Source organism: Oncorhynchus clarkii, chromosome 20 (assembly GCF_045791955.1).
Source record: "Oncorhynchus clarkii lewisi isolate Uvic-CL-2024 chromosome 20, UVic_Ocla_1.0, whole genome shotgun sequence".
NCBI classification, from domain to species: Eukaryota; Metazoa; Chordata; class Actinopteri; order Salmoniformes; family Salmonidae; genus Oncorhynchus; species Oncorhynchus clarkii.
In genome coordinates this window covers 15,279,624-15,299,991 of record NC_092166.1, presented here as the reverse complement: position 1 = coordinate 15,299,991, position 20,368 = coordinate 15,279,624, and the positions used below count along the sequence as shown (strand labels likewise).

At 42.3% G+C, this 20,368-nt stretch overlaps 2 protein-coding genes across 3 annotated transcripts; both read left to right on the top strand.

Annotated features, from left to right (window-relative positions):
- The first annotated feature begins 213 nt into the window (after window positions 1-213).
- Window positions 214-11,739, top strand: LOC139375986 (holocytochrome c-type synthase-like). Its single transcript, XM_071117996.1, has 7 exons — window positions 214-582; window positions 1,040-1,191; window positions 1,359-1,558; window positions 1,887-2,035; window positions 2,181-2,300; window positions 2,768-2,854; window positions 10,894-11,739. Exons 2-7 carry the CDS (start codon window positions 1,083-1,085, stop codon window positions 11,090-11,092), a joined length of 864 nt encoding a protein of 287 aa, XP_070974097.1. The 5' UTR covers window positions 214-582; window positions 1,040-1,082; the 3' UTR covers window positions 11,093-11,739.
- Window positions 11,740-12,392: 653 nt separating this feature from the next.
- On the top strand, window positions 12,393-19,932 carry LOC139375985 (RWD domain containing 3). Of its 2 annotated transcripts, none has more exons than XM_071117995.1 (4): window positions 12,393-13,965; window positions 15,751-16,214; window positions 18,709-18,821; window positions 19,006-19,932. In XM_071117995.1, exons 1-4 carry the CDS (start codon window positions 13,881-13,883, stop codon window positions 19,115-19,117), a joined length of 774 nt encoding a protein of 257 aa, XP_070974096.1. In that variant the 5' UTR covers window positions 12,393-13,880; the 3' UTR covers window positions 19,118-19,932. The 2 variants fall into 2 exon arrangements, with proteins under 2 accessions (XP_070974096.1, XP_070974095.1); XM_071117994.1 differs by having other exon boundaries at window positions 15,748-16,214.
- The last annotated feature ends 436 nt before the right edge of the window (window positions 19,933-20,368 follow it).

Below are 20,368 nucleotides of genomic sequence, written 5' to 3'. Positions count from 1 at the left end.
TGTCACTTTCAAGAGGTTGGAGTAATAACATGTTTAACTTCTTAAGACGAATTTAGGTGGTGCCTTTCGAGAAAATGAACAACTATGGGGGAAAAAACAACTTCTCCAATTGACTTCTCAATCCCCGGCCTAGTCTGCTTGGTCTGTTTCGTAAGCGTGTCCGGAAATTGGTTTAAAAACGCTTTGGTTTTGATGCTCTCGAACACGATCATCAAAACCGTGATGTATCATGGGTAAATTGTGACAAGGCTGTCTGGGTCTCTCCTTCTGACCTTCTGCAAATGGTTTTGAAGAGAGTCGAGTGGACCGTTCTTTGTTCGTTATACCCATAGAGATAGATACAGGACTCATTATATCTTTATATCTGTGCCATTGTAGCGTATGTGACAGTTTAGGAATGGGAATCGCCATTGCGGCTACAACTCATAGGAATCCCGGTTTATACCTCATTGGAGAGGACGCGAAGTGGAAGCAATTGAGATTACCCCAAAAGTAACCAGAACATTCCCCCAATGCATTGTGGGTGTGTAGTGTTTGCTAACTTTCACGACATTGCAGCATAGACGGGCTACCTTCATCAAGGTAACACGTTTATATTTACTAGATTAATCCATAGTAAAATCGTTTGTTTTACTTTATATATTTCAAGAAATAGGCAACGAGTTTAGTCATGAAATTAGTCTGTCATTTCTAAACGAATTTCAAACCAGCATGGGATGGGAGTCCTACGGCTACGGTATCCGGCAGCTGATATGGTCCAGAGTGCATGCAAAGTCGTGATATTTACATAATCGCTGCTGTTGCAATGCTAATTTCAACAGTTACTGTAATATCCTATTTAGGACAACTGTCATGAGTTACAGACATATGGAAATAACAAGCTAGGGGTGCTGTTGTTTAAATCTTTGACCATTAGCTGTATGACTGGTTAATTAACCGGCTAGACGTGGGATGAGGTAGCTATGAGGCATAGCAGGAATTCATGACCCTTTACACATTTCTTCTTTCTTAACGTTAATATCTGTTATATCACTGACAGGTCTGGGGTGTAGACCTATCCAGTGACTAACTTGTCAGGCAGAATGGATCCCATGTCTGGTTCAACAGTTAAAGCAGAGGGCTTTGTGGTCGCTCACCCCTATGCTGGCTCACCACCCCAGGGATGCCCCATGCAAAAGGAGACCAAACCAAGTAAGTCTCTTCAGCTGTGTCAGGTTGATACTGTTTGTGTTTGTCTATTGGTTCTCTGTTGTCTGCAATGTATACCCATAACCCCATCAGCTATCACACTTTGCATAGCAATAACAAAGCAGATATTGTTTTTCATTGTACTAATGTATTTTGACCTATCCTCTCAGGTGCACCATTACCACCACCAGAGTGTCCCATGCACAAGGCATCCACCCCGGCCCAGGTTGCGAGCACGGCCCCCCCAACAGCCCCAGCTTCAGACCAGGCAGGGCCAACACATCAGGATCGGGCATACGAGTTTGTGGAGTGCCCCATGAAAGCAGCCAACAGAGAGAAATTTGTGTCTGACATCGATATAGCAAACATGGTACGCAAAGCAGCTAAAATACTTTTACATGCACTGTGTATAATTCTTACTACTATGTAATTACAATACTTGTTACTCCTACAACTATAATTACGCTGTGATAAGAACACTAAAGTAAAGTGTTAGAGTTTTTATATAAACTGATGTACTAAATGTTGTTTAGTGTACCTCTCTTTTTTCATAACCCAGGAACTGGTTGACTAATAGGCTAAAATCGAATCAAACCAAGTCAATTAGGAGATAGATGACACTACAGCATATATTGATGAGACTTAAAACCCGGAAGACTACATCTCATCGTTATGTTTTGTTATTTCTCTTTATCCAGATGCCGCCACCCAATCAGCAGCCTGCCCCAGGTCAGCCCTTTGATCTGTCAGTGAACAGAGAGGAGTCCCAGATCCCCCGGGGTGGTACAGATCAGAACTGGGTCTACCCCTCGGAACAGATGTTCTGGAATGCCATGCTGAGGAAAGGGTCAGTCGACCTATCAGAACACTGAAGAGATATGGCTTGGACATTGAGATAGAATGTATTGAATTGATAGAACCTATAGTTAGTTATATCTCTATGGGCTTGGGTTTCTACTGTTGTGTACTGACTCATTAAAATTGTTTCACAGATGGCACTGGAAGGATGAAGATCTTGGTCAAAAAGACATGACAAACATCATCAAGATTCACAACCAGAACAATGACCAGGCATGGCAGGAGATCCTCAAATGGGAACAATTCCACAAGAAGTGAGTAACCAATCAACATCTCAGACTCTGGTACAATACCATGTAAGGTTGAGCGCACTTCAATCAATCAATCAATCAAATTGATTTGTAAAGCCCTTCTTACATCAGCTGATATCTCAATGTGCTGTACAGAAACCCAGCCTAAAACCCCAAACAGCAAGCAGTACAGGTGTAGAAGCACGGTGGCTAGGAAAAACTCCTTAGAAAGGCAGGAACCTAGGAAGAAACCTAGAGAGGAACCAGGCTATGAGGGGTGGCCAGTCCTCTTCTGGCTGTGCCGGTTGAAGATTATAACAGAACCTGGCCTAGATGTTAAAATGTTCATAGATGACCAGCAGCGTCAATAATAATAATCACAGCACTTTAATAAGCACTTTACTGACGCTTCAAATGACTCCTGAACGACCAGTGCATGATATGTGTGCCATACCAGATATGTGAATTGTATTTAATTTCTTTCTTTCTAGGGAATGTCCATGCGGACCCTCCCTGTTACGGTTTGGAGGCAAAGCAAAAGAATTCACTCCTAGAGCCAGATTTCGCCACTGGATGGGGTGAGTTTTTTTAGTTTTTTTAACTCTGTTTATTAAGTTTTACACACACACAGACAAGACAAAGCAATATAAATAATATACTCAACTAGAAAAAAATACAAATAAAAATACAAATAAAAAAATAGCTTTAAAGATACCATACTTTAGACAAGTTAAACACACCAGGCAGAAGGCTACAGAGGTTAAAGGGCAATCTATAGTACAGGGACAGAGCAAACACCTCACCATTGTTCCTGTGAACAGTCAAGGGATAAGGGTGGAGAAATGCAACCACTCACAGAGAGTCATGGCCACAGACCGACCCTCCACTGGACCTAAAATAAAGTTTACAATGCTTTAAAATAAAAAATAAAAAAAATAGAATGATAATTCATGTAGGCGTGAACAAAATGTAAAAATAACGGAAAAACAAGCTCACACTTCAGTCTCTGCCCGGGCAAGATGTGCCCCCCCCCAGCAAAAACACAGAGAGAAGCTCCTCCAACCCTTAAGTCACAGACTTATTTTAGTATTAATTGGAATGCCATCAGAGGATGGACTGTTTAAAGTAAGACCGGAATGGAGCCCAAGCCTCATTAAACAGTTTGGGGTTCCCACGTGAGTTGAATTTTATTTTTTCTAGTTTCAGAGAGCACAACACATCCCTCACCCAATATTTATAAGATGGGGGAGCTGCCATCTTCCAGTTCTGTAGTATTAGCCGTCTAGCTAAAAGAGTTGTATAAGCAACAGTGTCCGACTGGATTCTTGATAGGGGGGTACCCATGGGCAGTACTCCAAAAAGGGCTGTAAGGGGAGACGGATCTATAACAGTGTCATATATATCAGAGAAACATTTAAATATTAATTCCCAGAAACCTGACAGTTTATGACAGCCCCAAAACATATGCAACAGTGTGGCTGGTTCCACTTTACATCTGACACAGGTAGGATCAAAATCAGAGAATATTCTTCCAAGTTTGGCCCCCGACCAGTGGATACGGTGAACCACCTTGAATTGAATGAGGCTGTGTCTAGTGCTAAAAGAGGACGAGTGCACCCTGTGCCGCACAGATTCCCAGGCGTCCTCCCCAAGTTCCTCCCCCAAATCCTTTTCCCATCGAGTCTTTAAAGGCACCAAAGAAGGGTTCTGTAAGTCATGAATGATTGCATATACATCTGAAATTGCGCCCCTAGGAAGCTTGTTCAGCTCCAAGATGCTCTCTATAGCTGTATTCGCAGGCCTATTGGGAAATCCAGGTGTGTTAGCTCTGACAAAGTTTCTAGTCTGGAGATAGCGGAAAAAGTGGGATTGGGGGAGATTGAACTTTTCCTGCAGCTGAGAAAAAGAGGCAAATGTATCATCAAAGAATAATTGGGCTAGCGAGGAGAGGCCTAGTGAGTGCCAAATGCCAAAAGCCCCATCATTCAAAGATGGAGGAAATAAAATGTTTTGATTGATTGGGCCTGATAGAGAAAAGCCTCGGAGTCTAAAGGCTAAACGGAACTGATTCCAAATTTGAAGAGACTGCTTTACAATTGGGTTGACACACCTTTTGCCTAGGGACACTGGGAGAGACGAGCACAGCACAGAGGAAAGTGGTGCAGGTTTACACGATTCAGACTCCATCTGGACCCAGAGTGGTCTAGGGCCAGTAGGATCAGTCTGCAGCCAGTACAGAACGGCTCTGAAATTTGCAGCCCAGTGGTATGTCTGAAAATTTGGTAGAGCTAAACCCCCCAATGACCTAGGCTTCTGTAAATGTTTTCTACCAATCCGTGGTACCTTGCCATCCCAAATAAAATGCATTAATGTTTGATCCAGTGAAATAAAAAAAGATTTTGGAATAAAAATGGGTAAACATTGAAATAAATATAAAAATTTGGGCAACACATTCATTTTAATGACATGAATCCTTCCGATAAGAGAAAGGGGTAGCGAATTCCAAAAAGTAAAATATTGTTTCAATCTGTCTGCTAGAGCAACAAAGTTTTCCTGAAACAAATTTGAATATTTCCTTGTCACTTTTACTCCCAAGTAGGTGAATTGATCCCGGACAATCCTAAACTGAGAACTTGTAAAAGAGCACTTTAAAGCAGCCTTGTTTACCGGAAAAAGCTCACTCTTGCCTAGATTCAGCTTGTACCCTGAGATTGATCCAAACTTTTTAAGAACAGATAGGGCACGTGGCAATGAGGTATCGGGTTTGGAGATAAACAAAAGGAGGTCGTCAGCATATAGCGAGACTTTCTGCTCCCAGCCCGCCCTGATTATGCCTTGAATGGCATCATTAGAGCGTAGTGCAATGGCGAGAGGCTCGATTGCCAAAGCAAACAACAAGGGGGAGAGTGGGCAACCCTGTCTGGATCCGCGGTGCAAGGGAAAATAGTCAGAGGACAAGTTATTAGTCCATACCGAAGCCATGGGGGAAAAATAAAGAATCTTTATCCACGCAATGAATTTGGGGCCAAAGCCAAATCTATAAAGGGCAGCTGTTAGGTAATCCCACTCAACGCGGTCAAATGCTTTTTCGGCATCAAGTGAGACCACCACCTCCGGGTCCCCCGACGCTGGGGAGTACAGTATATTCATAAGGCGCCTAATATTGAAAAATAAATGCCTATTTCTCACAAAGCCAGTCTGGTCAGAGTGTATTACTTGGTGTAGCAAGCCTTCCATACGGATGGCTAAAAGCTTAGCTAGGATTTTGTAATCACAGTTTAAAAGCGAGATTGGGCGATAGGATCCACATTCCAGGGGGTCTTTGTTTTTCTTTAGTAGTAATGAAATTGAAGCCTGATAAAGACTAGGCGGTAGCTTTGAAGTATTAAGGCACTCTGCAAATAGTCGAGACAAGAATGGGCAAAGCAGACCAGAAAACGTCCTGTAGAATTCGGTTGGAAAACCGTCCGGACCCGGTGATTTACCACTTTTCATTGCGGACACTGCTGTTGCAATCTCCTCAAGCGTAAATTCCTCTTCTAGACAGTCATAGGAGTCTGTATCAATTGAAGGCATATTCAAGCCATTAAAGAAGGAGTCAATCAGCAAAGGGTCTTGAAGGGATTCAGAGGTGTATAGCGCAGAGTAAAATTGTTTAAATTGATCATTGATCTCTTTATGTATAACTGTGGTGGCACCGGACGGGGTCCTTATTTGTGGGATTAAACGTGAGGCCTCAGATTTACGGATCTGATGCGCAAGGAGTTTACTGGCCTTGTCGCCTTGTTCATAGACTTTGTATCGAGCTCGCAAGAGTAACTGTTCAGCTTGCCTGGTAGAAAGCTCATCAAATTCAGATTGGAGTAGTTGGCGCTCTTTATGCAGATCAGAGGAAGGATCCGTAGCATACTTCTCATCCAATGTGGCTATGGACTCGCTCAGGTCCCGAAGTCGCTGGGAGCGAACTCTGTTTTGGTTGGCTGTATAAGAAATAATTTGGCAACGTAGGTATGCTTTGAGAGACTCCCATATGGTAGAGCAGGACATACCTGTTGTTGAATTAGTTTCTAGGAATAAGGTGATTTCAGAAGAAATGAAATTGACAAACTCCTTATCTGAGAGTAAAATGGGGTTGAGACGCCATTGATAACACATAGGAGGTCGCTGGGGAAACTCTAGTTCAAGCACTGATGGTGAATGGTCAGAGATAACAATACTCTGGTAAGTACACTGCCGAAGGTTAGGCAGAAGTTTTTTGTCCAAAAAGAAGTAATCAATCCGGGAGTATGTTTGATGAACATGTGAATAAAAGGAATACTGTCTATCTGTAGGATGTAGGAAACGCCAGGCCTCAAACATAGCATATTTCTGAAGAAAGGATGGAATAAGTAGGGCACATTTAGATGGGCCTGTATTTGTTTGTGAGGACTTGTCAAGAACAGGGGACATTTTACAGTTGAAATCCCCCCCTAAAATCAACAAATGAGAATCTAAATTGGGAATAGCAGACAGAAAGGAAGAAATGAAACTTGTGTCATCCCAATTGGGAGCATAAACACTAGCCAAAACAAGAGGGGTAGAAAACAGTTCACCGGTTACTATGACGTATCGTCCCTTAGGATCAGCAATAACCTCAGAAGCTACAACCAGAATAGCAGCACCTCTTGATTTACTATGAAAGTTTGAGTGGAACACTTGACCAACCCAGTCCTTACGCATCCTAAAATGCTCACCAGTCCTCAAGTGAGTCTCTTGTAGAAATGCAATATTTGCATTCAAACCCTTTAAGTGTGTCAACACCCTCTTACGCTTCACCGGGTTGTTAACCCCTTTCGTGTTCCATGAAATGTACTTGATCGTATTATTTCGTCCCCTCTGGGCATTCCCGTTATTCAACCCTGTCATTAGAGCATAGAATGGAAAAGCAATGAGCGCCCAAAACCCCCAGAATAACTTGTCTCAGAGTAATAATGTACGGTGGTAAATGTTTGGAAAAAGTACAGAAAAAACCCAGAAAAAAAAACTAAAATGACAAATTAAAACTGAACAATTCAACCTGCCCCCCCACCCCCTCCCCCCATCCCAGACAATACCTCCCCAAACGAGGTACAAGCCTAAATAGAACATGTTCTCTTCGCACAGTATGTCTGTGAGAGTGCGGTCTTAGACCTAAACCCACAGTCCCGCTCTTTAAAGTCGCGTTTTGTTAGTGGATCAAGCAGCAAAAAGAAAGATTTGTATGTATTTTTTTCAAATAAAAAAAAAGGCGAATCCCTTGTGCAAACGGAATGACAAAAGCACCACTTGTAGATGTATATAATTGTATTCCCAGTCTTATAACAGGCATTGAGAGAGAAAATAAATAAAATGTATGAAGGCTCTCAGCCAAAAATCGAATTTGAAGTAAGGAAATCGTAGTAAGACAATCAAAAATAATAGTAATTATAATAGTAGTCTAGTTGACGCTGAGACAGCTTACAACCAATACCAAAAAACTATGTGTGCGCAACGTTGAACATTTGCTGGGCATAAATGACGCTCAAAACTTTTAAAATTAAAGTGAGACCCCAAAAACCGTGTAGCCTCGAGACATTTACTGTTTACTGGGTCAATGCAAACGGATGCAGTAAACAAATAACCAAAAATATTTTGAGTCACTGAGACAATGTGTAAACAAACTAAATAGGTGAGCGAGACAGCCTAGAGACACAGGAGTTAAGTAAAACCTTAATACAATTAAATTAAAATGACTGAATGCTTGTAAGGCACGCACACTAGATGATCAAAACATTAGATCACATCAAATAAGCCTGAATAGTTTCGCCAACTATACAAGACTAGCCTATTATATCTAAACATAATTGTACCACAGGTGGGTTACTTACTATCCACAGTTCGCAAGCAACAGTTGATGAACTGTGAGCATATTCAAGACTTCCTGATGCGACGTTGAATGTGAGCCATAGCCTCATCCGGAGATTCAAATGTGTAGTCTTTACCCTCATGAGATATCCATAAACGGCCCTGGAATCGCAGTCCATACTTCACACTTGGATGGTCCCGAAGCACTCGTTTCGCCTGTCCGAAAGCGGCGCGCTGCCTGGAAACAGTGGGGGAGTAGTCCTGGTAGATGGAGAAGCTCTGTCTTTGAAAGCTCAGTGGTATTGCGGGCTCGTCGGAGGATCTCCATCTTCTCATGAAAAAAGTGCACTCGAAGAATTATGTCACGGGGCCTCTCCCCATTCCGGGGCTTTGGGCGCAGCGACCGGTGGGCTCGATCAATCAGGGGCTTTTCATCTAAGGCAAGAACATCCTTCAGCAGCCCTGAAATGAAATCCGTGGCGCGATACATTTCCGCTGACTCTGGGACCGATACAAGTCTCAGATTATTGCGGCGAGAGAATCCCTCTAAACTCACACAGCTCTCCATCACCTTTTTCAAATCCGCAGCTAGGCGTTTAACTTCAGCCTCCAGGGATGTAGTTAAATCGGAGACATTGGTAGCGGAGGTCTCCAGTGCTGCAATCGTTGTAGTGTGTGACGCAGTTGTTGTTTTGAGTAATGTGATTGCTGGCACAGTCTCGTTCCGCAGGATGGTTAAATCTGCTTTTAAAGTATCAGAAACCTCCTGTATTCTGGCCTCAATCTTAGCAACCACCTGTGTTTTCATTTCAACTATCTCAGAGCGTAGTAGTTTGATGGCCTCGAGAATGTTCATTTCAGCGCCGCCAGGCCAAGCCGCACCCCCGGGTAAAGTGTGCGTCCCCGGGCCCTCAGACTCAGGAGAGGGCGGTGATGAGAGCGGGTTTTGTAGGCCGGGTTTTCTCAAAGTCATGCTTTTGGCCTTATGTTTGGTCGACATGCTGACATTCGGAAGCAAAGTAGTCTTGGTTTTTATGGAAAGGGATCACCAAATTAATATTTGAAAATAAATACGGTTCTGCTGAAAAATTCACATAAACTTTAAGAATACCACGGGAGCAAACGGAAAACACGTCAGTCGCACATGGCGTCCCCTACCATCCCCCATGGGGTGAGTTTTTGATGTAAACAGTTCTGCATGGAAGTTACATAAATTCAGCAAAAAAGAATCCTCCCCTTTTCAGGACCCTGTCTTTCAAATTCGTAAAAATCCAAATAACTTCACATATTTTCATTTTAAAGGGTTTAAACACTGTTTCCCACGCTTGTTCAATGAACCATAAACAATTAATGAACATACACCTGTGGAACGGTCGTTAAGACACTAACAGCTTACAGACGGTAGGCAATTAAGGTCACAGTTATGAAAACTTAGGACACTAAAGAAATGACTCTGAAAAACACCAAAAGTCCCTGCTCATCTGCTCATCTTGGGCACATGACGACTGCAGATGTGGCCAGGGCAATACATTGCAATGCCTGTACTGTGAGCGCTACAGGGAGACAGGACGGACAGCTGATCGTCCTCGCAGTGGCAGATCATGTGTAACAACACCTGCACAGGATCGGTACATCCGAGCATCACACCTGCAGGACAGGTACAGGATGGCAACAACAACTGCCCGAGTTACACCAGGAACGCACAATCCCTCTATCAGTGCTCAGACTGTCCACAATAGGCTGAGAGAGGCTGGACTGAGGGCTTGTAGGCCTGTTGTAAGGCAGGTCCTCACCAGACATCACTGGAAACAACGTCGCCTATGGGCAAAACCCACCGTCGCTGGACCAGACAGGACTGGCAAAAAGTGCTCTTCACTGGCGAGTCGCGGTTTTGTCTCACCAGGGGTGATGGTCGGATTTGCGTTTATCGTTGAAGGAATGAGCGTTACACCGAGGCCTGTACTCTGGGGCGGGATCGATTTGGAGGTGGAGGGTCTGTCATGGTCTGGGGCAGTGTGTCACAGCATCATCGGACTGAGCTTGTTGTCATTGCAGGCAATAGCAGTGCAGGGAAGACATCCTCCTCCCTCATGTGGTACCCTTCCTGCAGGCTCATCCTGACATGACCCTCCAGCATGACAATGCCATCAGCCATACTGCTCGTTCTGTGCGTGATTTCCTGCAAGAAAGGAATGTCAGTGTTCTGCCATGGCCAGCGAAGATCCCGAATCTCAATCCCATTGAGTACACCTGGGACCTGTTGGTTCGGAGGGTGAGGGCTGGGGCCATTCCCCCCAGAAATGTCTGGGAACTTGCAGGTGCCTTGGTTGAAGAGTGGGGTAACATCTCACAGCAAGAACAGGCAAATCTGGTGCAGTCCATGAGGAGGAGATGCACTGCAGTACTTAATGCAGCTGGTGGCCACACCAGATTCTGACTGTTACCTTTTGATTTTGAACCCCCTTTGTTCAGGGACACATTATTCCATTTCTGTTAGTCACATGTCTGTGGAACTGGTTCAGTTTATGTCTCAGTTGGTGAATCTCCTTATGTTCATAAAAATATTTACACATGTTAGGTTTGCTGAAAATAAACGCAGTTAACAGTGAGAGGATGTTTCTTTTTTTTTTTTGCATGCAAAAATATATACATTTTCTTGACACAGACCTAGCCCAAGAAGTACCATTAGCACTCTTTTTCTGGTTGTTTTTATTTGTGATACACTAGATCATACGACCTGATTTTGTGTTTGCAGGTATGGCTTACCATTTGACAGGCACGACTGGATCGTAGACCGCTGTGGAAAGGAGGTGCGCTATGTGATTGACTATTACGACGGCGGTGAGATCAATAAGCAGAACTTTACCATCCTGGACGTGCGTCCTGCCTTTGACTCCCTCAGCGCCGTGTGGGACCGTATGAGAGTGGCCTGGTGGCGCTGGACCTCCTCTTAAACCCCAACACTCCCCACACTAATAGCCTGATCCCAGATCTGAATGATGTCATGCCATTCAATGATAGTCAGAGAAGTTGGCTAAATCACGTACAGATCTGGGACAAGGCTATCTTCTACCACTTAAGATTCACAGGGTTGAATACCGTCTCTATGTTCTCATTCATTGATTTGAGGGAGTACTAATGTATTTATTGACCAGACTCTGGCACTCTGCTAATAACTCAACTTTTAATTGACAGCTAGATTGGCTTCATTGCTTGAAGTGAACTGTTTTGATTGACTTTGAGTCCACACATGCAATCACATGTATCACTCACTCACAAATTGTACACTGTACAAATTGTTTGTTTGGAAGGACATACTAATTGGTGGCTTTTCTTTAGTGAATCTTTTCTCCTAAGTTGATAAAATGGAACTGTGTGCTATTTGTATCCCGTATTATGTTTAAAGTAAAGGCATGTTTGTATGGTGTTGTTTTAAGTTAAAGGGAGGGCTACTGTATTTGTGGGTTTGTAGCATGTATTTAAAGTGTCCCAATGACTAAATGCATCAACTCCCAGGTCAATGGAAGCAACCATTTGGAATGGACTCTCAATTAAGACAAATTGATAATGTATTGTCCCAGATAAAACAGGTTCATGTGTATTCTTTGGCTTGATTTTCAATGCATCACACAGTTGCCTTTTTTAAATCATAATTTTGTTAAATTCAGGGCAAATTATTTGTTTTATTTTGTATAGTATAAGCTTCTGTCTTAAGCATCTAATAACAGATTCAGTTTTTGAAATAGTAAACTTGAAGGCAAAAAGGCAAGCATGATATGTGGACTTGGTATTCCAACTGACTATAGGCTACTGAAGCCAACGACTGAAAATGTGAGCGAGGCTTTACCAGTGCGCCACAGAGTATAGATGAAAACTGGAGATAAGCTGTCTATCTGAAAATCACACGCTGCTATTTATTGTTGACCATCAGATGTGATTAATGTGTATTGTGAACAGATAATGACGCTCTGAGTAATTAACCGTTTTTCGGTACAATTGAGAAGGGTGCAACTGTAGCCTCGAAATTCCGGGCATTCCTGCAGGTACCCCTCTGTATTTGTATCGGTCCGTTTTTTAACTATCACTCCAGTACGATAGATGGCGGTAATACACCATAACGTTGGATGCCAACTGTCGATAAACCCCACAGAAGAAGAAGATTCTGGGAGCGACAACGGTATCTAGCTAAAGCTAGTACACACCGATAAGTGTCCTTCGCCCACTATTTCCCGCCGTTCTGTTAACAATGGCATGTGTTCGGCAGGCGGGGGCGAAGGACACTGTTTACCGATGTTGCTAGCAAAGAGGACTCCGGTACACAGCGGGAAAAACTCAGATAACTTTTATTTCCCTTTTGACCCAATAGGGGGGATTTCAGCCACACCCGTTTCTGACAGGTGTATAAAATCGAGCACACATGCAATCTCCCCAGCCAAACATTGGCCTTACTGAAGAGCTCAGTGACTTTCAATGTGGCACCGTCATAGGATACCACCTTTCCAACAAGTCAGTTTGTAAAATTTCTGCCCTGCTAGAGCTGCCCCGGTCAACTGTAAGTGCTGTTGTGGTGAAGTGGAAAAATATAGGAGCAACAACGGTAGGCCACAAGCTCACAACAGGACTAGTATGCTACACAATCTCACGGAACAGGACCGTTTAGTGCAGGACGCACGTAGTGTGTAAAAATTGTCTGCCCTCGGTTGCAACACTCACTACCGAGTTCCAAACTGCCTCTAGAAGCAACGTCAGCACAATAACTGTTAGTTGGGAGCTTAATGAAATGGGTTTATATGTCAGATTAACCGCACATGAGCCTAAAATCACCATGCGCAATGCCAAGCGTTGTCTGGAGTGGTGTAAAGCGCGCCACCATTGGACTGGAGCAGTGAAAACGCGTTCTCTGGAGTGATGAATAATGCTTCACCATCTGGCAGTCCGATGGACAAATCTTGGTTTGGTGGATGCCAGGAGAACGCTACCTGCCCGGATGCATAGTGCCAACTTTAACATTTGGTGAAAGAGGAATAATGGTTCAGGCTAGGCCTCTTTGTTCCAGTGAAGGGAAATCTTAACATTACATCATACTTTCTAGACGATTCTGTGCGTCCAACTTTGTGGCAATAGTTTGGGGAAGGCCATTCCCCAAGCGCAGCATGACAATGCCCCTGTGTACAAAGCGAGGTCCATACTGAAATGGTTTGTCGAGAACGGTGTGGAAGAACTTGACTGCCCTGCACAGAGCCCTGACCTCAACCCCATCTAACACCTTCGGGATAAATTGGAACGCAGACTGCGAGCCAGGCCTAATCTCCCAACATCCGTGCCCAACCTCACTAATGCTCTTGTGGCTGAATGGAAGCAAGTCCCCGCAGAAATGTTCCAACAGATTCTAGTGGAAAGTCTTCCCAGAAGAGTGGAGGCTGTTATAGCAGAAAAGGGGGGACCAACTCCATATTAATGCCCATGATTTTGGAATGAGATGTTTGACGAGCAGGTATCCACATACTTTTGGTCATGTAGTGTAGTTTTAATTACAAGTTGAACTAGCTAGCTACACTACAAGTAAATCAGCTCTCTTGACCATAGTTTCTTGTCTGGATACGGGTGGAACTAAAAATAGGGACTTGAAGTACATCGGACATAAACAACAAGCACACATTTAACGCGTACATTTTTTTACAAAATGAGTGAAAGAAACACCGATTTCTTTTGAGATATTTTGAATGACAGTTGTTATTTGAAATGTCTGAGCTTGCATTGGATGAAATGTCCGTTTTATCAGCAATATACTGTGAAAAGGACGAATTTGAGCTACTTGAGAAATCAGGTAAATTGTTGAGCTAGCTAGCTGTGATTTGCCTAGTAACTCAACTCCACGATGATTTCATCCACGGAGTTGGGCGCAGATTATACATTTTTTAAATGAAATTCCGACTCCTTAGAATCGCTATGCCAGGGATCATCGACTAGATTCAGACGTCGAGCCCAGAACATCATTACAAATAATTTGTAGGCTACAAATTGACCGTAAGAAGCCGAAACAGGTATACTATTTGACTGGTTCCACTTGTATATAGGCAAGTTTATTGTTACTCAATGTGTATTTATTATTACGTGTTTTACCTTTCTATTTTGTTTCTCAGCATTGTTGGGAAGGTTCCCTAAGGAAGTGTTTCACACTTAGACTACACATGTTGTATACTTTATTTGATTTAAAACATAATTTCTAACCCTTCCTACATTTTGTATATGATCGCATACACTCATTGGCCAGTTTATTAGGTACACACATCTAGAACTGGATAGGACACTGCTTTGGCTTCAGAACAGCCTGAATTATTTGTGGCATGGATATGTTGCTCAATTGGTATCAAGGGATCTAATGTGTGCCCGGAAAACATTTCCCACACCACCACTGCCACCATCCTGTACCGTTGACAGCAGGCAAGATAGAGCCATGGACTCATGCTTCTTACTCCAAATCCTGACTGCCATCAGTATGATGCAACAGGAACCAGGATTTGTCAGACCAGGCAGGTTTCCCTCCTCAATTGTCCAGTATTGGTGGTTGCATGCGCACTGGATCCACTTCTTGTTTTTAGCAGATAGGAGTGTAGCCCAGTGTCTCATTCTCTTTCGACCAATCACCAACAAGCTGTTTTTTGCCAACAAGACTGCCGCTGACTGGATGTTTTTAGTTTGTTGCACCATTCTCTGTAAACCCTAGACACTTATCATGCCTGAAATGCCAGGAGGCTGGCTGTTTCTGAGATACTGGAACCTGCGCGCCTGGCACCAATGATCGTACCACACTCAAATTTGCTTGTTTTGCACATTCGAACGTGCTGCGATCCCAGTCTGCCAGCTTAATACAGCAAGCCATGGCCACACACTGTATGTAGAAGCAAAAACATTTTTGTGAATGGGCTGGTGTACCTAATAAACTGGCCACTGAACATATATCTCTCTTAAGCGTGGGAATACTATGGAACAGATTTCCAAAATTAAAATCACTCGTCCAACAATTAATATAATTTTTTTTTGCTAAATTCTTTTGAGGCAATCACCCCGCAAGCCGCCAGTTGGGGAACCCTTCAAAAATGTATTTTCTTAAATCCTTATCTTGTCCCTATGTTTGTCTTCTGTTGCATGCTTTTTTTTGTTTGCTGAAATCTATACCTTTAAATAAAACGCTAGTCAAATACAATCACCGATGGCAACTCGGTGCAAATCTCAACAAGGAAACAGTCGGTGGTTGTTTTTGATTGTTTGCTGAAATCCATACTTTTTTTAATAAAACAAAGGCATGTAAAAACAAGAATAGGTACACTGTAAGGGTTTAAGACTTTATATTTTGAGGTATCGACTGCATGTGTGTCGGCAGCTAATTTCCCAAACTAGTCTGCGCTCAACCCCGTGGATGAAATCATTGTGGTGTTAAGGTACTTGGGAGTTGGCATTTCCACAATACATTATGTACACTGTAGCTAGAGTTTTTACTTTATGTTAGCTAGCTGGCTAGCCTAGATGCTAGCTATGTATAGCTAGTAGTATTTTACATGTGGTGTGATGTTTTATGAGTTACTTGAACATGTTAGTGTTTTCACAGCAGAAAAGGGACTTGTATTCCGCATCCAGATGGAGGTGGAAGCAGCCACCAGTGAGAGAACTCTTTTGAGTCTCCTCTTCCAGCTGCCAACAGAGTACCCCCACTGTGTCCCAAAAATAAGTGTCAGCTCTAAACAGCTCTCCAGGAAACAATGCCAACACATCAAGCAGAGTCTGCTGGAAAAGGCCTCCACACTGGAGCCAGACCCCATGGTTCATGAACTACTGCTGTGGCTCCAACAGAACTTCACTGAACTTACTTTAAATGACCAGTCCCTGGTGGAGGTGCAAGAGGAGGGTGGTGAGGAGGAGACGTGGATAGCTCTTTTTCTAATAGACCATATGAGGTCCAAAACAAAATATATAAAGGCAATTGAAAAGTGGAGCTCGGATTTGGGGCTCACCGGAAGGCTGTTCTTGGGCAAGTTGATACTGGTCCTTCTGCAAGGCGCAAGGAGGAGTATCAAGGTAGTGTAGAGTTTAGATAGAGTTGAGACTTTAACTGATGCAATGACGTCTCTTCAGATCAGCTATAACACATGATAAATAATGAATATGATGTACAGTTAAAGTCGGAAGTTTACATACACTTAGGTTGGAGTCATTAAAACTTGTTTTTCAACCACTCCACCAATTTCTTGTTAACAAACTATAGTCGATTAGGACATCTACTTTGTGCATGACACAAGTAATTTTTTCAACAATTGTTTACAGACAGATTATTTCAGTTATAATTCACTGTATCACAATTCCAGTGGGTCAGAAGTTTACATACAGTAAGTTGACTGTGCCTTTAAACAGCTTGGAAAATTCCAGAAAGTTATGTCATTGCTTTAGAAGCTTTTGATAGGCTAATTGACATTATTTTAGTCAATTGGAGGTGTACCTGTGGATGTATTTCAAGGCCAACCTTCAAACTCAGTGCCTCTTTGCTTGACATCATGGGAACATCAAAAGAAATCAGCAAAGAAAATTGTAGACCTCCACAAGTCTGTTTCATCCTTGGGAGCAATTTACAAACGCCTGAAGGTACCACGTTCATCTGTAGAAACAATAGTACGCAAGTATAAACACTATGCCACCACGCAGCCGTCATACCGCTCAGGAATGAGACACGTTCTGTCTCCTAGAGATTAACGTACTTTGGTGCGAAAAATGTAAATCAATCCCAGAAGAACAGCAAAGGACCTTGTGAAGATGCTGGAGGAAACGGGTACAAAAGTATCTATATCTAAAGTAAAATGAGTCTTATATCGACATAACCTAAAAGGCCTCTCAGCAAGGAAGAAGCCACTGCTCCAAAACCGCCATAAAAAAGCCAGACTACAGTTTGCAACTGCACATGGAGACAAAGATTGTACTTTTTGGAGAAATGTCCTGTGGTCTGATGAAACAAAAGTAGAACTGTTTGTCCATAATGACCATCGTTATGTTTGGAGGAAAAGGGGGGAAGCTTGCAAGCCGAAGAACACCATCCCAACCTTGAAGCACGGGGGTGGCAGCATCATGTTGTGGGGGTGCTTTGCTGCAGGAGGGACTGGTGGACTTCACAAAATATATGGCGTCATGAGGAAGGAAAATAATGTGGATGCATTGAAGCAACATCTCAAGTCATTAGTCAAGAAGTCAAGAAGTTAAAGCTTGGTTGCAAATGGGTCTTCCAAATGGACAATGATATCAAGTTGTGGCAAAATGGCTTAAGGACAACAAAATCAAGGTATTGGAGTGGCCATCACAAAGCCCTGACCTCAATCCTATGGAAAATTTGTAGGCAGAACTGAAAAAGCGTGTGCGAGCAAGGAGGCCTGAATCGTGAATAATGAAAGTCAACAGGGGAGTGAGAAAGTTAGAGGCATAAATATCTCCCCCCCCACACACACACAAAAATGCTAGGTTATCGAGAGGTTATCTGTTTTGGGGGCATAATCACTAACCCTAACCCATTATTCACTATTCATTCAGGATTATCTGTAATCATGGTAGCATCCACATTCATGTAGAAGTGTTCAGAAACATATTCTAATCTTATTAACAATAAAAGTGACTCCAAAATGACACAATTCATGATTTACCATTCATTTCTATTGGGCACAACATAATCTGAAACACAACTAAAACAAACTGCAAATGCATCCAACAAGTTTGTAGAGTCACAAGCTTGATGTAGTCATTGCGTGCTAGGAATATGGGACTAAATACTAAACATTGAGTAAAATGAATTCTTATGACACCTTTAAATGGCTGGACTAGATACATAAAGTGCTTTAATTTCCAAACGGTAAAATGTATGTGTTAAAATACCCTCAAATAGATGGTAACATTGTATTACTGCCGCCTCATATAAAACGTTTGATCTCAAATTTAAAGTTTTAGTATTACTGTCAAAATAAATACATAGGGGAGTGTATGTATGAAAATACCCCAAAATAGGTGACATTCTATACTGTCACCTAATGTAAAACATATTATCTCAAATCTAAAATGCTGGATTATAGAGACAAATAACAAATGGTAGCTTCACTGTCCAAATTCACTCCCCTCCATAAATATGTTTTGTTTTAGGCCTAATCCACTTCTTTAAAGATGTGTTCATACTTCATCTGAACCTAAATTAATGACTGAAAAAGCATAGTATGTATGTCATTCCACAAAATGTCTGTTGTTTTTCACTTTTCCTTTGTTCAGTAATTAACTGTGCATGTACAGAAAGTTGAACTGAATATGAAAGTTGGAAAATATAATTCAGACAAACAGTGTTGGGACATGTTGACTTGGCACCTTAATTATTGCAACATCATACAATACATTTATTAATCATTGTTACCCTGCCTCCTTCATCATTTGCCAACCAGGAATAACTACTGCCCATGCTAAACTTGTACTTGAACAGTATTAATTAACTGCTGGTTTCACAGGTCATTATATTTACAAGCCAAATCCACTGTTTGTTTTCCTTCTGTAGGAATACATCCATCTCCAGAGAACTGTGAAAGTAGATGTGGATTCATCAGGAAAGAGATGCAAAGAGAAGATGATGAGAGTTCTTTGCGAAACCCAAGTCTCAGACCTCGAACGGTTAAGGATTTCCTCAGCTTTTCTATATGAATTTGTGTCATAACGTGGGCATTTTGCAATTGTACATTTGGGCATTATAAAGGTCTCTGGTAATGTGTTCAGGAACTCACTGTAATCAGTCCTTGATTTCATTTACTGCTCCTCACTCTATCATCCCTCAATGTGTTTCTTCTCTCATTCACAGGATCTCATCTTTTGAAATCAAAGAGTTTTTGTCCTTCGAGGAGCTACAAAGGGAGTTTGAGCAAGTTGGACTATTGAAACTGTACCAAGAGTTTGTGGCCACATTGCCATAGCCATCATGGCTTTTGTCAAGTCATGCTTTTCCAGACTGGTGCAGATTATGTGAACTTTATACTTTCCATATGACAGTCAACGGAAGGACTAATCTAAACATCTGATTAACATTCAGTTATGGGTTACATTTGTGCATTGAACATGTAAAAGGTATTCAAAAGGTTTTTCTACCATCCACATGATGGCAGCAAAGTCTACCATTTGAATCAAAGATTTGTAAAGTTGTTCGTTTTATTCAAATCTTTTTTTTTATTATTGTCGCACACTGGATAGGTGCTTTGAAATGTGTTGTTATACAGGGTCAGCCATAGTTGCATGGCACCCCTGGAGCAAATTACTGTGAAGTGCTTTGCTCAACAGCACATCGACAGATTTTTCACCTTGCCAGCTCAGGTATCCACTTAGGCTATTCCTTAGTTGAAAAGTTGTGCCTTGCTTTCTACTCCTGACAGATTTGTTCCTCTTTCTTGTACCTCTTCATCAGATGAAATACATGAAGGTTAAGGTCATATAGAAAAACTTCTATAAAGTGTTCCACAAAACTCTGATGTTACATGAAAGTTGCATCATAGGACTTAGCTTCGGATTGCGTCTAGGATGTTGTATACAGATGCGTATCGTTCCGATAACTAGCGTCTGAAATTAATAACAGCCATACAGTTTTATCCCCGCGAGCCACCCTGATTTCGCAAGCTTACATACAGTGCATTCGGAAAGTATTCAGATCCCTTGACTTTTTCCACAATTTTGTTACGTTACAGACTTATTCTAAAATTGATTAAAAATAAAAAATTCTACATAGAATACCCCATAATGACGATACCTTATTTACATAAGTGTTCATACCATTTGCTATGAGACTCGAATTTCAGCTCAGGTGCATCCTGTTTCCACGGATCATTCTTGAGATGTTGCTACAACTTGATTGGAGTCCAGATGAGGTAAATTGAATTGATTGGTCATGATTTGGTAAGGCACACACCTGTCTATATAAGGTCCCACAGTTGACAGTGCATGTCAGAGCACAAACCAAGCCATGAGGTTGAAGGAATTGTCCGAAGAGCTCAGAGACGGGATTGTGTTGAGGCACAGATCTGGGGAAAGGTGCCAAAAATGTTTGCAGCATTGAAGGTCCCCAAGAACACTGGCCTCCATCATTCTTAAATGGAAGAAGTTTGGAACCAACAAGACTATTCCTAGAGCTGGCCGCCCGGCTGAAATGAGCAATAGGCGGAGAAGGGCTTTGTTCA

What these genes read in the sequence shown, in the direction of transcription:
- LOC139375985 (XM_071117994.1), top strand. Translation starts at nt 13,881, where the DNA reads ATGTCTGAGCTTGCATTGGATGAAATGTCCGTTTTATCAGCAATATAC. An exon ending in TGAGCTACTTGAGAAATCAG is followed by an intron (nt 13,966 to 15,747) that starts GTAAATTGTTGA and finishes GTGTTTTCACAG; the next exon opens with CAGAAAAGGGACTTGTATTC. An exon ending in CAAGTCTCAGACCTCGAACG is followed by an intron (nt 18,822 to 19,005) that starts GTTAAGGATTTC and finishes TCTCATTCACAG; the next exon opens with GATCTCATCTTTTGAAATCA.
- LOC139375986 (XM_071117996.1), top strand. Translation starts at nt 1,083, where the DNA reads ATGGATCCCATGTCTGGTTCAACAGTTAAAGCAGAGGGCTTTGTGGTC. An exon ending in ACATCGATATAGCAAACATG is followed by an intron (nt 1,559 to 1,886) that starts GTACGCAAAGCA and finishes CTCTTTATCCAG; the next exon opens with ATGCCGCCACCCAATCAGCA. An exon ending in AATGCCATGCTGAGGAAAGG is followed by an intron (nt 2,036 to 2,180) that starts GTCAGTCGACCT and finishes ATTGTTTCACAG; the next exon opens with ATGGCACTGGAAGGATGAAG.